This window comes from Typopeltis vanoorti, chromosome 19, assembly GCF_054136105.1.
Source record: "Typopeltis vanoorti isolate ZY-2024b chromosome 19, IOZ_Tvanoo_1.0, whole genome shotgun sequence".
Lineage (NCBI taxonomy): Eukaryota > Metazoa > Arthropoda > Arachnida > Uropygi > Thelyphonidae > Typopeltis > Typopeltis vanoorti.
The window spans coordinates 104,069,594-104,085,356 of NC_143567.1; the positions used below are offsets into that span (position 1 = coordinate 104,069,594).

At 35.7% G+C, this 15,763-nt stretch overlaps 1 protein-coding gene across 1 annotated transcript in view; it reads right to left on the bottom strand.

Moving 5' to 3' along the window:
- Positions 1-15,763, bottom strand: part of LOC150096413 (uncharacterized) — a 234,628-nt gene that overhangs the window by 97,589 nt on the left and 121,276 nt on the right. Inside the window, exon 5 of the mRNA XM_090409660.1 lies at positions 2,531-2,586. Within this exon, the coding sequence (XP_090265786.1) occupies positions 2,531-2,586 (56 nt within the window). The remainder of the gene's footprint in view (positions 1-2,530; positions 2,587-15,763) is intronic.

The following is a 15,763-nucleotide window of genomic DNA, read 5'->3' on the forward strand; positions in this document are numbered from 1 at the left end:
AGTAGGGTGCCTGTGTAGCATCCATAGCGATAGGCCACTCAAAGAAGGACTGCTGTAAGTTCGATTCCAGTTGCCGCTCAGGGAAACTTTTTTCTAAACTATTTACTAAAATAAAGAGCCAAAAGGCTTCATTTCGGCGATGCAAAATTATAAAAATCAAGCGGATGTTAGATCCAGCATTATTTCAAAGCCGAATGTAGAAACTGTGACAGTTTCGTAAAAATAAGTTGAGCAGAGAACTTACGGGAATACACCAGCCGGTATTTACGAGTTGCCCTAGTGCGGACCATTTAGAAAACATGAGCGTTGCCCAGGCCATATATTCGCTTTTTCATTAGTCCATTCTTGATAAGGTTTCTCTGGCTTGACAACTGTTTCCAACTGGTTGGTTCTCTTCAGAGGCCAGGCAAAAACCTAAAGAGAGCAAAAATTCTCTTTCAGTACTAAGGAACTTGAAAAGGAACCTTTTCTAAATGTTTCTTCGACTGATTCAAGAGTTAGTCTGGCATAAGCAAGTAGAGTCTTCCCTCTCAAAAACTCGTATTTTAAATCCGGTATCTTAAGAAAATCGACTGTAGAAGTCACACTAGTTAGTTATTCACATGTGATCTCATTTTGATGCCATATGGTCACTCCCGTACCTCGTTTGGTTTGGGAGTGGCCTTCTGCTAGAAGTGGTAGGGTTGCAGATGTCTTTTCCACAAAGAGTTAATAGGAGAAATCACAAATATCCATGCCCCTAGCGGGATTCGAACCCGCAGCCTCTTGATTGGACAGCAAACACGCTAACCACTTGGTCTACCAGGCCTCGCTTCACACCATTCATGACAATAATACGAGTTAGGATTTAGGATCACGACATGGCAGCAGTTATTTTTCTTCCCATCTCTCTCCTGAAAAATTTTGATTTATTGGTAGTTTAGATTCACTATCAGTAAATGCTTGAAGGATAGAGAATGGCTACCCACTAGTCTTCAAAAGTTAGCTAAAGGAGTTCCGTCTACTATCATTCGAAATAAAACGCGTTAGATGATTTTTTTTATTTAATTTTTATGAACAACCTGCTAGAGTATGGTTCTTTCTGAATATTCAAAAATATAAAAAAAAGTTTTGTAATTCTGTAGAGTACAAGAATTTATTTTAAAAACATGCTAGTAAAAATTTAAAAAGCCCTCTAGTTTAAAAAATAACCGTTGTAGTAGTAGTGATGATGATGATGATAATAATAATAGTCTATACAAAATGTTTGCATTTAGCATCAGAAGGCTGAGGCAATTCCTAATAGGATGTTAGTAAATGAAGGACAGTGAAAAAGCATATGACAAAGTTAAAGAACTTCCTTTTTTTTTGCCAAGAGTGTTGTGGACGTTAGTAGACGTTGAAGCAAGATGACATGCTGGCCTTGAAGTCATTACCCACCAATGGAGTGTCTCACGGGATGGACATTTACTTGCTAAATGATGTCAAGGCAGGTGCAATGGATGCTCTTAGAGAGAGATCTGCATCGAGTTACGTTGATTTGTTTGCAATTGAAGCAGAAATAATGAATGCCTCGTGTAATGCCTTGTGTGTGTTTGCTGGCTGGTTTGCTTATTTTTCGGGATGAAAAACCCGAGTTTCCGATTGGAAAATACCTGCCATGTCTATATGATTCTAGTTTAACCAATGTTCGTTCGATCCGAGAACTATATAATGAAGATTTGTTTTCAAGTGTTTTTGTCTACCTGATCAACGGAACAACCGAAAATGGGAAATCTTAACGAGCACTTCTGACAGCCCTCCATTGTATAAATAATACATTTGCAACTGTAGCTTAATCGCGAACTACAACACGGAAGTACTGACTATGATTCAAAATTAACAGAAGAAAAAAAAAAAGTATCTCTGGAGTTATCCTATAAACATACTCACGATCACTCGGATTTAATAAAAGACGTGTGTTTTTATGACTGCTTCTTTAGCTTTACTCTTTGCATTTGTTCATCCTGATGCTGATTTTTCGTTTACGTATTTTATGAAAAAAAAAATAAAAAATCGAACAGACCTTCCTATAACAAAACATCATTTTCTCCTTATCATCAGATATATATCTTATAGATCTAAAAATATTAATAATTTATTTTTTTCAATTATCTCATTTATTAATTCTCTAAACATTTCTAAGAGAAGTTAGCAGCAGAAAATATTTCCACATTTCTAAAATTAATGACAGAAATTACTTCCAAAAAATAAAACAGTTTCTATTAAACATCTCGCAGATAATGAAGGAAAAAAAAACAGCGACATTTGCTAAAAAACAATTATAAACACGTGGTGTTTTTAATTAAAAAAAAAAAGAAGGTAGAGTATTAAAAGTAGTCATTTATGTTAATATTTGCCATTAAGTAATCTTAGTTTTAATTTCGATAGTAGATGGCGCCACAAGCACTACTCATTCATCTTAGGTAGATGAGCTTAGAGATTGCGAAGCATTGAAATATTATTTACATTAATAAATATTAATATATTTGTGTAGTCAAGTTAAAATTACCTTTCATAGAAAAAGGACAGGGTTCGTAGAAATACCTGGATCGTGGACTGAGGCACCTGAAACAAAAATATTTGTTGATGAACAAAGAAAAGGAAATCGTTCTTTATACATTGATTCTTCATAAATATATTTTCATCTTCAGTCGAGATGATAAAAACAGTCACTTCGATATGCTACAGAAACACGAAAAAAATATTTTGCTGGTACAATATTGGAAATTTAGTTAGTGAAAAAATGGATAGATGGCGCTTTGACGTGTCTAATGCAACCCGAGTAATATTGATATTTATGAAGCCTTCGTCACGCACTAAAGCTTGGAATATAATCGAAGGTAGCATTGTTTCTGTTGGAGTCGACAACCGCGTGTAGCATACTTCTTTCTGAAGATAGTGCTCGCTTAATTTTACACGGAGTATCATCGATACTATACTGAGAGAGAGAAAAAGAAATTTCGACGGTTTCAAGGTCTTTAAAATATATGTGCGCCTGTGTAGCTGCAGGGAATGCTAAGCCAGTCTGTGTATTTCCTGATAAGAGGTCAAGTGGCGGACGGTTTCTTTACATTAATACCTTCTTAAAGGCGGAGATGGAACAAATTCTTCGCAGCTCTAGCAGCAAGTTTATAACATTTTCGGAGACACTTCCTAGTTTTATGGAACTCGTAAAAGTGGTCCTACGTCTAAAATAGGTGCGATAAACAACCCCCCCCCCCCCAGCCACCCCAACGATATCACTTTCAGGGGCTTCCATTATTACCGGTGGTCGTTCATATGGATGAGGGTTGATAAAAGTGGATTTTATGCCATGACCTGACACTAGAGGGAGCTGTACGAATTCGGCAAAGCCACTGACCTTCGGTTAGTCGCCAAGAAATGTAATAGCGACAAGGTCAGGGCTAACAAGATTCATTAAGCACCCCGTCTTGCGGTAGTGCGTCAACCGGAGCCCGTTGCTATGGTAACGGTGGGAGGTAACAACCATCGGTGACTGACTAATGCTCCTCGGTTCAGGGGACGGTGAAATAAGGGCTAGTTTCACGAAGGATGTTCGGAAGTCGCGTGCGTGTCTTGGAGGGAAAATTTAATCCTTTAGTTTACGATTAAAGGTCAAATTATACCCCGAGGAGTGCTATAGCTTTTACAATGTTTCGACGCTTGAACACAAATCTTCGCCGATAGCTAAACGCGAGTAAGCTGGAACGTCAGAAATTCTTCCCAAATGATGTTTTTTCTCTTTGTGGCGAACTGTTCAAGGCGGCCTTAAACCAATGCCACTGGGCATCATAATGTTATGAGCTCGGTAACCATGAATCAACACACACCATACCAAGGTTGCAGCGCATGCTGTACATTACTTCTAACAATGGAAACACATATAAATCACCCCAAGAATGTATTGTCCTGAAAAAGTAAAATATGGCCATCTTCTGCTCTTTGAGGACACCATGAGCATCTTCTCTGGAAGAATCTGAATGTGTCCTTTTAGGACTGTTCTGAAAAAATATGGCCATCTTCTACTCTTTAAGGACATCATGAGCATATTCTCTGGAGGAATTCGAATGTGTCCTTTTAGGACTGTCCTGAAAAAGTAAAATATGGTCATCTTCTGCTCCTTGAGCATATTCTCTGGAAGAATCCGGAAATGTCTTTTTAGGACTGTCCTAATCTTCCTGGGCAACATCTTCAGTTTATTGAGCTGTGGGTCCATCAAGATCTTGTAGAGTCACACACCTTTCTCTCTCTTAGGAATTACAAACATCGCTTCTTTTAAACCGTGTCTTACAAGGCACAGGTTAAAATAAATAAATACTAATAGTATTTAGACTAATAAACAGCCTGAGCCTACTAGCAACTTCCATCTATTATCACAGTTTCTGAATATCACACGTGTGCTTTGTATAAACGAATCATTTGAAAAAAAAAAAAAAAAAACTGGCTTAAATAAATAATTCTCTTTTCCCATGAAATATATTGATGATTTTGGGAGATTTTCAAATCCAGAAAAAATCAGAAAAAAGAGAGCAAAATGGTATATGATGTAAACTCGAATTCACACCACCCCTTACATTCACACACCAAGAGCAAAGAAGTTAAGCAGTGTTTCATTGAAGAAAGGTGGATGTTTAAAGATTCCAGTATATTCATTTGGAGAACAACTATAACATTACGTATTGTTTGGAATTCTGGTTGTTCCTATTTTTTAATGATTACTAAAAAGTATTGAGTACTATAAAATGCCATCAGCTTAATCCATCATATATGATAATGCGATTCAATATAGAAACCAAAGGTCACACCGAGCAAGAAGGAAATGTCAGAAATTCGTTGGTAAAATGCTTGCAGTATCCCATGGTACCAACAATACTAAGCAGATTCCCATCTGTATGTTGTGGCATGTTCTTCGGAGCAATATATTTCAAGAGCCTACCAAAGTACCTTTCTTACAACTATCCGAAGAATGCCGACAACTTTCTGCAGACACAAACCAGCGAACTTTGATTATTCTACACAGTCTCTTCGTACTTGAACGCTAGCTCTCTGATTCCGTAAAACTGCGCGGGCACAACTTATTACATCTTTGATTCGTGGAGAAATCTGCAATCTAGAGAGCTCAGAATATTACATCTTCCGTTTCCAATGAAGGTTTAAAGGCAAAACAGGCAGCAGGAATGAAAAAAAAAAAAAAAAAAAAACTATTCAGAGCTAAACATGTTGTTATTAATCCACGAAGTTGAGCCAGAGCAAAATATTTTCCTTTGTGTTCTGGTAGTCAACTTGAGACCAAATTATTTCTCATATTTTAATCAATTTTATAGTGCTGGTTATATTATATAGTTCAAAACAGAATGGTGTAGATTTAAATATCTTATCTATAAACTTATATAACTGGTAATCCATTTTTATAAATGAATTGATTAAAAATCTATTCTCTGGTGTTAGATAGGCGGATGGCAAAGATGCATGCGATGCTGGCAAAGTTAAATCGCTTTTCAACAAATAACTGGGAAGATTTTCATTTCTGATTGATGCCAATAATTGGTTATAAAACCATAACAAGCAAATGAAAATATTTTAATGATGCTTTTCAATTTTAATGTGACCAACATTAATTTAAAACATGCCAAAATTTAAATAATTTTTAGATAATCATACTGCGTAAAACAATTAGGGAATATTTCGGTTTTCTTGTAAATTATAAAGTTATAAAAATAATTGACAAATGTAACACGATTTGTAATAAATATCAATTACTTAAACAATATCTCATCAATTATACTCTATTGTTGGCGCAAGCTGCATATATACTGTTGGCGCAAGCTGCATATAAACAACAGTGGAACTGCGCGACGGACAGTGCCGCATTACGCTAAGAGCTCGCATCTCACTATGAGGTGCATATGCTTGCGCACGTAGCAATATTACACTGTGGTAAACACAGTGCTGCTAGCGCCCTCCTAAGTGCTACAAGATGGATTTTTATTATTTTTTATACAAAATAAGAGAAGTATATAGGATTGTCGATGATAAAATTAAATATTACAAGCAAATATAAAAAAAATTAATAAATATATTTATATATCGAGAAAAGTGGGGGTGCTGCAGTTATGCAGTGCCTATGCACCGGCCGCCCCTGCGTATAAAGTACCTAATAGTTATAATTATTTGCAGAAATTTATAATTATCCGACAGAAACTAAAATATCCTCTAATTGTCTTGAGCAGTGTACTTAAATTACTAATTAAATATATGGAAATATTAAACAGACGATGGGTTTTGTTTTTCTCTGGGTGCTCTAGTTTCTCTCTCTCTCTCTTTATATATATATATATATATGTGTGTGTGTGTGTTAAAGATACCAAGCTATTTTAAACCTGGTTTTACTCCATTTCCCAAGTAAGCAGACAAACAAGTCAAGTTTGCGCCTGCACGTAGTGCAAGTCTGGGTAGTGCAAATCAAGGCAACTCGTGGTAAAGATGGATAAGCTCTGATCACTATTCTTAATATTTACTCTTAATGCAAAGCGCATCTCCTGGAGGAGATGTATGATGCTATGGGATATATTAAAGCCACTACCCAGACCGGTTTCGACCTTTATTGAGGTCTCGTCAGTGGAAGCCAGGCTAGAAATACCAAGATTTTAGTAATACAGAGCTTATAAGTATTTTACCAGATCAAGTTACCATAAGGTGTTTTGAACTTATTAAATAAAAATCTCAGGATGAGAGATAGATGTAGATTATACCTTGGGTATAATAAATGTTAAAGGTACCAAGCTATTTTAAATCTGGTTTTACTCCATTTCCCAAGTAAGCAAAATTCTGGTAAAATACTTATAAGCTGTGTATTACTAAAATCTTGGTATTTCTAGCCTGGTTCCCACTGTGAGACCTCAATAAAGGTCGAAACCGGTCTGGGTAGTGGCCCCTTGCCTTTAATACATAGCATCATACATCTCCTCCAGGAGATGCGCTTTGCATTAAGGGTAAATATTAAGATTAGTGATCAGAGCTTCTCCACCTTTACCACGAGTTGCCTCGACTTGAACAACGTGTGGGGTGGTCACCTGACTTGCAATGCTTGCAGGCGCAAACTTGACTTAATTGTCTGTTCGCTTACTTGGGAAATGGAGTAAAACCAGGTTTAAAATAGCTTGGTATCTTTAACACACACACACACACACACACACACACACACACACACACACACACACACACACACACACACACACACACACACACACACACACATATATATGAAGGTATATATATACCTTCAGCGAAGTAAAGCATTGCGCAGCTGTAATAAGACCAGCTAAATCACCTTCAGATGAATAGTCCTTAAAAGGTTCCTAATTTCTTAGAAAACATTCGAAGTAAGATTTTTTCTAACGGTTAGACCAATGAATGTTGAGTTCCTGTGATTGTGCTATGGAGAATTACCGCATGTGGAAGAATTAGCGACAGGCTTTAAAAGAATGTGTAGAATATATGCTTGCATATTCTTAAGAAAAAACTGCATCGCATTTTAATCTTGACCAGAAAGAAATGCGGAATGTTCATCGATCATTTATGAAGCAACTGAGATTTTGATTAACCAGACTTGCACTAGTATTATTTGTTTAATGCTTTGTTTTAATGAAAAGAGAATATCTACAAATTAATCTCGCGTCATCTCCGAAAGAATATGATAATAAATCCACATTCTCCGCTCCACTAAACATTGGTTTTTATGTGTGATTCTACATCGAGTTTGTGTCAGCCAATCAAAGATTTCTTGGTGGATTTCATCTGATTTAATTCTTCCAGTAAATTACTTTTCCCTTTCATATACCTAATTTTGTTTTTGTAAATTCATCTTAATATTTGATCTCTTTTAATTAAGCCATCGGAAGATATCTCATACACAAGATTAGTTCGAGAAGCCAAAAGAAACCACAGGAAGTCATTCTGGAAAGAAAACTTCGTATGAGAAAGCCTGGTAATGAATTTTTAAAACTAGTGAGAGCACCAATCTTATTAACCAAACTACTTTCAATATTACCAGTTCGTAATTGAATACTAAATTGTTTACTTATTCTAATGTTGGTACCAAAATCAGCAGTTTTAATTTTAGCAGTGAATGATATCGCTTCAATCCAGTTCTTAGCTTACCCCTTCGAAGGTGCTTTCCTGGTAGAACACTACTGTTGTCATGGTTGCGTCGTTTTCAAGAGGATAGATAATGATAAACAAGAGTACCTATTGTTTATCATTTGACAATAAGTTGGCTTCGCTTGCTGATTGTAGAAAGTGATCCAGAGCTTACAGAAGTCCAATCTTCGACATAAGTTGTCTTGGTATTGCAAACAATAAAAGAGGCGAACTCGGGTCAGGTACCATTACTTTTATTAGCGTTTCAGATTAAGGATCGTGAGAAAGAACTATGAGGTGTGGCTATTAAATGATGAGACTGGTTCAAAAATGTGGTTTATTATTACAATTGTACAACTAAATTGTTATCCTCTTCAACATACTCCCCTCCTCTGTCTATACACCGTTCCATACGAATTTTCCATTGATGGAAGCAGTGCTGTAAGTCATCAGGTATCCACTTCTGACTGAGAATGTCTGTCCTTCAATGCGGATTTCAACTTTGGAAAAAGGTAAAAGTCGCATGGAACTAAGTCCCGCGCGTAAGGTGGATGGTCCAACACTAGGATCTTCTTATCAGCCAGATACTATTTTACAGACATGCACTGTGTGCTGGAGCGTTGTCCTGATGGAGAATCCAAGCGTTGTTCTTCCACAGATCGTGTCTCTTCTTCCTCATTCGTTCTCTCAGCTTGGCCACAACTCAAGGTAATAATTTGGGTTAACTGTCTGACCTTTTGGTACCCATTCAACCATTACCACGCCATTAATATATATATATATATAAAAAACCCGCCAGCATTGCCTTCAGTTTTGATTTGCTCATTCTTGCTTTTTTCATTCTCAGTGACGTGGGAGTTTTCCAGTGCATCGATTGTCTCTTTGTTTCTGGACTAAGTTCCATGCGACTTTTACCTTTTTTCCAAAGTGGAACTCCGCATTGAAGGGCACCCGTTTTCAGTCATTGGGTGAGGTAAAAGAGAACAAGGCAGCGGTACTGAAGCAGATAACACCTGATGACTTGCATCTCTGCTTCCAACAATGGAAAATTCGTATGCAACAGTGTGTAGATAGAGGAGGGGAGTATGTTGAAGGAGATAACAATTAAGTTGTACAATTGTAATAATAAACCACATATTTGCAACCAGTCTCTTTGTTTAATGGCCGCACTTCGTATTAGGACAAAGAATCTCATCATCAAATCCAGTATTGAAAGATGATCAAAGCAATGCCAAGGTATAACTCTCGTAGCAATACCGGGGCAACTCATGATGTTTTATTTATTATTTATAGATTTAATTCATTCGTGAATTTTGTTTGCTTATCAAAATCAAGACACATTCTTCAACAAATTGTGTTTATAAATTCCCAACACTCCCTCCGCACCCCCTTTGCAACTCGTTAGGTTTCCGCATCGCATCGTAAACAGATTTACCACTGTTAGGCAAATCTCTTTTGCCTTTTGCTCCTCTTCCAGTGCTAAGCCACGCATAAATTAGAACCATTAGGGGAACCAATATCGCTACCGTTGGTTTATTTAATTACCTGAAACAATCTTAAGTTCCAGGGTTCGTACACGGATTTGAGAGGAGTGTGGAGGGGGGAAGGAAGAAACACGCCACACTTTGATGAATTCATCATCTGGGCAACGCTCTGTCTCTGCCCTCACCAACCATCTACGCTGACCACAACCAGTCAGCCAATAACAATGCAAATAGCCTCATTGGAGGCTGGTAACGGTCCGATGAATAATCCCACCCGCTTTGCCTCACTGGCCAAGAGCGGTTTGGCTTGTTCGGCCAAGCGTTAATATTGCGTTTCACTCTTCAGCGCCTCCAAAGGGAAGAAGGCGTTCTTTATGGGGGGGGGGGGGGAAGAGGCTTTGAATAGATAGCAGCTTCGGAGGTTCCAGTGTAACAAGTATTGGATCAGAGAGAGAGAAAGAAAGAGAGATAAACCCGACCCCCGTTATACAGTTAGCTCTTTTTTTCCTCTGCATTGGATAAACGATAATACTCTCTTTCTCTCTCTACTGCTTGGTTTTACATTCTTTTAACTATTCCCCATTGCTTTATTGGAGAGTGGAGTGTTTTTTTTTTAAATTTCCAATCCAACGACTAAAATTAGGATATGAAACATTAAAAGATTCAAAGAAAGGAATATTTGGAGCTGTTCTAAAGAATAACAGCTCTGCTTTAAACATAAATAAAATCCAACCAAACCTTGCACTTTATTTTTCGTATGAATGAAGCCACTTCAGGCCTGCAAAATAAGCAATGCGGAGATCGATCTCACTGTACGAAATTCATCTAACAATATAGATGAATCCCCCGAATCATCCATTCGGGGGATTCAAACCAGCGGCCGTCTGGTTGGAGAATGGAAAGGGTTATCCACTCAGACAAGCAGGATGGCATTTGCGCGAATCATCGGCCAATCACCATCAAACATATGATCACGAGGTCTGCGTGTTTTCAAAAATGCATCGGGTAATAGTTCAAGGTTTAGATGCATCGCGAAACTATTCGAGAAAGATATTTTATTTATACATAGTTTTCACTCATACCGCGTTATCTTTCAAAATATAATTAATTATCAAAACAAAATTCTATATATATAAAAAGATTAGCCAAAATTTGAAACGTTTTTATGTCACGTTGTTTGTCTCTTCATTCTTTTGAAACGTCCAACAATGTGTTTGCCTTAATGAAACAACAATTTGTTATTGCTTATTGTTATCGCTTCAGGATTACAACAGTCAAACTCATTGTTGACGAAGCCTGGAACTCGGGGGTGGGGCGCCCCTTAATATGAATATAAAAATATGCTTTTATAATAATAACAATAATAACGATTATGATGATGATGATAAAACGAATAATAGTAATAATGATGATGGAGATAATAATGATAAAACGAATGATGATGATAAAACAAACAATAATAATAATAATAATAACAATAATCATGATGATGAAAAAACGAATAATAATGATGATGGTGATCATGATAATGATAAAACAAATAATAATAATGCTAAAACGAATAGTAATAATAATAATGATGATGATCATGATGATAAACAAACGAATAATAATAATAAAAGATGATAATAATGATGTTAAAACGGATAATCATCATGATGATGATAAAACAAATAACAATAATAATAATGATGGTGATATGATAATGATAAAACAAATAATAATGATGCTAAAACGAATAGTAATAATAACAATGATGATAATGATGATAAAACGAATTATGAGTGTGTTAAAACAAATAATAATAATGATGATAAAACGAATAATAATAATAATAATAATAATGATGATGATAAAACAATTAATAATAATGATGATGATGATAAAACAAATAATAATAATGATGATGATGTTAAAAGAAATAATAATGATGATGATAATGATAAAACAAATAATAATAATGATGATGGTGGTGGCGATAATGATAATAAAACGAATAATAATAATGATGATGATAAAACAAATAATAATAACGATGATGATAAAACGAATATTATTGTAATAATAATGATGATGATGTTGATGATAAAAAATATTGATGATCATGATAGTGAAAAAACGAATAATAATAATAATAAAATGTATAAAATTTTATACATTTTTAGAATAATACATTAAAACTTAAAATATTCTAATTCATTAAGAAAGACACTGTTTAGCTAATGAAGGAAGATTTGCATTATTTCACCTGATATGTTTTAGTTCTTACAGATGTAAAAATACAAACAGAAATATCTCGAAATATATAAAATTAAATAATTGTATATGTTAATCAAGATAAATATCCACAAACAATTAAATACATAAATATAAATAAATAAAATAAAATCATTACAAGTATCGATTAAAAGTACACGAACTGTATGAGCCGAAGGTTTTGTACAAATTGCTTTACTGCTGTTTTCCAGGCGATTCTTCTACGATATATTAAATTCGGAAATATTTCTACCATCCATTTTCTTTCTTCTTTTTTTTTCTCTCTCTCTCTTCATCACCGAGAGTTTTCTACTCCTTTTTCTTGAAATATATTTCGTGCGAATGAGTGATGAAAATTACAGCCATCTGCATCTGTTAGTGCTAGTGTATCCTGATGTTGCACGTGTCATAACCATATTTTACTTCCCACATAAATAAAGACGAACATGCCTGGACTATTTTCTTTTCCTTTACTTCCATGGCATCTAAAAAAAGAAAGAAAGAAAAAAAAATCCTACGGAAGACATTTAAATGAAAAGGCGCTTCAGATTCCCCAGCTGTCATTAATCTCAGAGGCAATAGTTTGAGTAGAGTCTGAACGCATCATCGTTATAGGAACTTTATCACGTGACCCAAATTGTTTGTTCCAACAATGCATTTTGTGTCTGCGTGCGCATGCGAATTCATGGGTGACTTATGCCTACGCATAGGAACCAATATAATGCAAATACTTGACCAGGAAGCATCTTAAAGGCATGTAAGAGACTTGATCTTCTGTAGATTCTCAATATTTCCAGATTGAAAACACGAATTTTATGTCTTCATGTTGAAATAATGTTTTTAAGATCATACTTTTATAAATTTAAAAATGAAAAAAAAAATACAAACATAAATAGTAAAGTTTATCACTATATACCTATATATATACATGGTTTCAACTTATTTTTTATTTATATTTCACACGTTAATTAGCAGAATTTGGGGATTACGAGATACCGACAGTTCTCTGCCATACTCTCTTCCCCAAATGCTTATTACAATCAATGATAAGTTTGGCCCAGCTATCGTGATGGTTAAGGGAGAAGATTGGCTGCCCATATTTTCAAAAGTTTAGGATTAAACGACCTTGCTTGCTTACTTTGGTAAATAAAAGGCCGTAGTGGATATTTTGAGTTAAAATTTAACTTTATGAACATCAAGTTCAAAGAGTTGATGAATCCATTTTAGTTGTAGTATCGAATAGAACGTTGCAAACAATCTTTCTTTGATAGCCAATGTATCTCTCTATGTAAAAGCAACCAGCTGTAGGTCATTTAGATCACATAACTTCATTTGGTTCAACATGAACAAACAACCAGCCATGCATTTATTTGCTTTATTTTGTATATTGACTGAATGCACAGCATCACATTCTTCACTCATGGTTTTATATTCAAATGTAAGGCTGATACAACACAATTCGAACATCCTGGTTTTTAATTCAAAAAATACTTAAAAATCCTTTAGATTTTCAGACCAGTTTTATATTTCTTTTTATTAATATAACTTGTTCGTCGACTCATTTAGTGTCACTTCTCTTTCAAGTCGATCTATTCAAAGGTAGATCAATATCAGTCCTATTGGGAATCCATGGGGTAAGATTTGAGGTTGGTAAGAACTGCCTCATATTCTACCACATCGTGCAGGATGCAACTGACCTCTGATAAAGACACTAACTCACTCATAACTAAAACAGTGCTTCGCTTCTACTATGATGTGTGTAGAACTCATGTCTTTCTCGAGACCACTGATCAGAATCTCCATTGTAACCAACAAACTGTGGGTTAGAAGAATATTATTGCAGCTATTTGAGATTTGTCATTTGTTGAGGGAGCGGATATTTGCAAAACATACAAGACGCACTTAGACTTTACAAGATATTATTTCTCAATAACGCCAGCAACTTTTAAATCAATAGAGAAGGATTCAGCAGCGTGTTTACCTAGTAGAGAGACTTTGTAACAACTGTAATGCTAATCTCTTGGCCACGTTGTACATCGTTGGCAGCTGCAACACGTACGCACACACACACACCTTTTTTAAGTAGAAAAAGCAAATGTTTGTGATGACATGCCTTAATATATTATTATTACATGACATCTTCAAGAAGTTCACCCTTTGCAATAAATAACGGCTTTTAGTGGGCTCCCTAGCAGGATTTTCTGATGTCACCGAAAAAAAAAAATGCAGAATTTTATCAACAGTATTAACATGAAAAAGAAATTCTAGGATTTCTCCAGCATTTTAGTGTCGTTTGAATGAATATGAAGAACTATTTTATATAGGTATCTAACAATAAAGAGTATAACCTTTTATTGACAGGCTTCTTCGACAGAATCACCAACAGAGAAAAAAAAAAGTCCCCCCTTAATTCGGCGAAATGGGCAATAAATACCAAATGAGTGGGCGAGTACTATTGCGTCAGGCATGTGTAAAAGAACATCATCCAATGACCACAGAAGACACATCAAAGCTTTCCCCAGACCATTCATCTGTCTCTTCCCTGCCTTTACCTAATTTAGCTTCCATGGAACTTTATTATTTCATCGCAAGCAGTGTGTTCGTTGGCTTTGGCATGTGTGGGTGAATGGCATTGACTTCCCTCAGTAGCAAACGTCAAATTGAATAGTGGTCTATGTAGGGAGAACGTGGCAGGACAGGCAACGATGTATCTAACAGCATTTGTTCAGTTTGACGAAGCGAACAGCTCTGGGAAAAGAGGGAGGGGGGTGGGGAGAGGAGACCGGCACAGCGGCGGCAGAGTACTACAGAATGGAAATGGAAAGTCCCTCTGTAAATATTCAGTTTTCTTGTCGAAGTCACCCAGAAAGTAAAAGAGAGAGAGAGAGAGAGAGAGAAGGAGGGAGGGATGAAGACTGCTTCATTAAGTCAATAGTTTGCACCTAACATCTGCATGAGTCTTGCTGTGTGATGAGTTCGGCGTCGTCAAGGGAACTCCCGTCTTTGAGCACACTTCAAAGAAATTTGCAAAGAAAAAAAGAAGTCTTATTTTCGAAGTATTTCTCCACTTCGAAAACAGGGATAAATAAGTGCTTCTACTAGTGTGAGCTCGTCAGGCATGTAAACACAGGTGGGGGAGATTTAGAGGGACAAAAAAAAAAAAAAATCCTCAGTGTATGCTTGAAGACCAGAAAACTTTCATCGCGATGACATAGCAAAGGGGAAAAAATATTCTTTTTAGGATGAGATCGAGGGAACTGAAACACATTATTCACATGGAAGCATCACCGAACACACACACACACACGCACACACACCTTCATCTTCTACTCCCATTTCTCATAACTGATGTTCGCTTCGATCTTTTTTTTTTTTTTTTTTTTCGGTTACATTCTACAAGCAAACTTCTCTATTTACATCTCCATGATCGATGACTTTTCTAACGTTGAATATTAAAGTTATAAGAATTATTTCTATGCAGACAGACGAGGATTACGTCTAAGACCTACACGGTTTTGAAGACTTCTTACATTTATCCCGATATCTGGGCACAAAATCCAATTCCTTCTTCTTATATTTACTCAAAATAATTTAAAAGTTTCTGAAACTGTCTTGGTATATATATATATATATATATATATATCTTTTTTTTTTTTTTAAATTAAAACTTAATCAATTCCAGGCCAAGATTAGAAAATTGAGTTCTCAGTATAATCTTCCACAATCACAAAGGACATGCCAATCGATAGAAAAGACGGAAGATATGAAATTTTTTTTCATCCTTCTCACTAGAAAAGATAGTCAATAATTGATTTTGGGATCGATTGGAACCTACAACAACACCTTTCTTTCTCTTTTTTTTT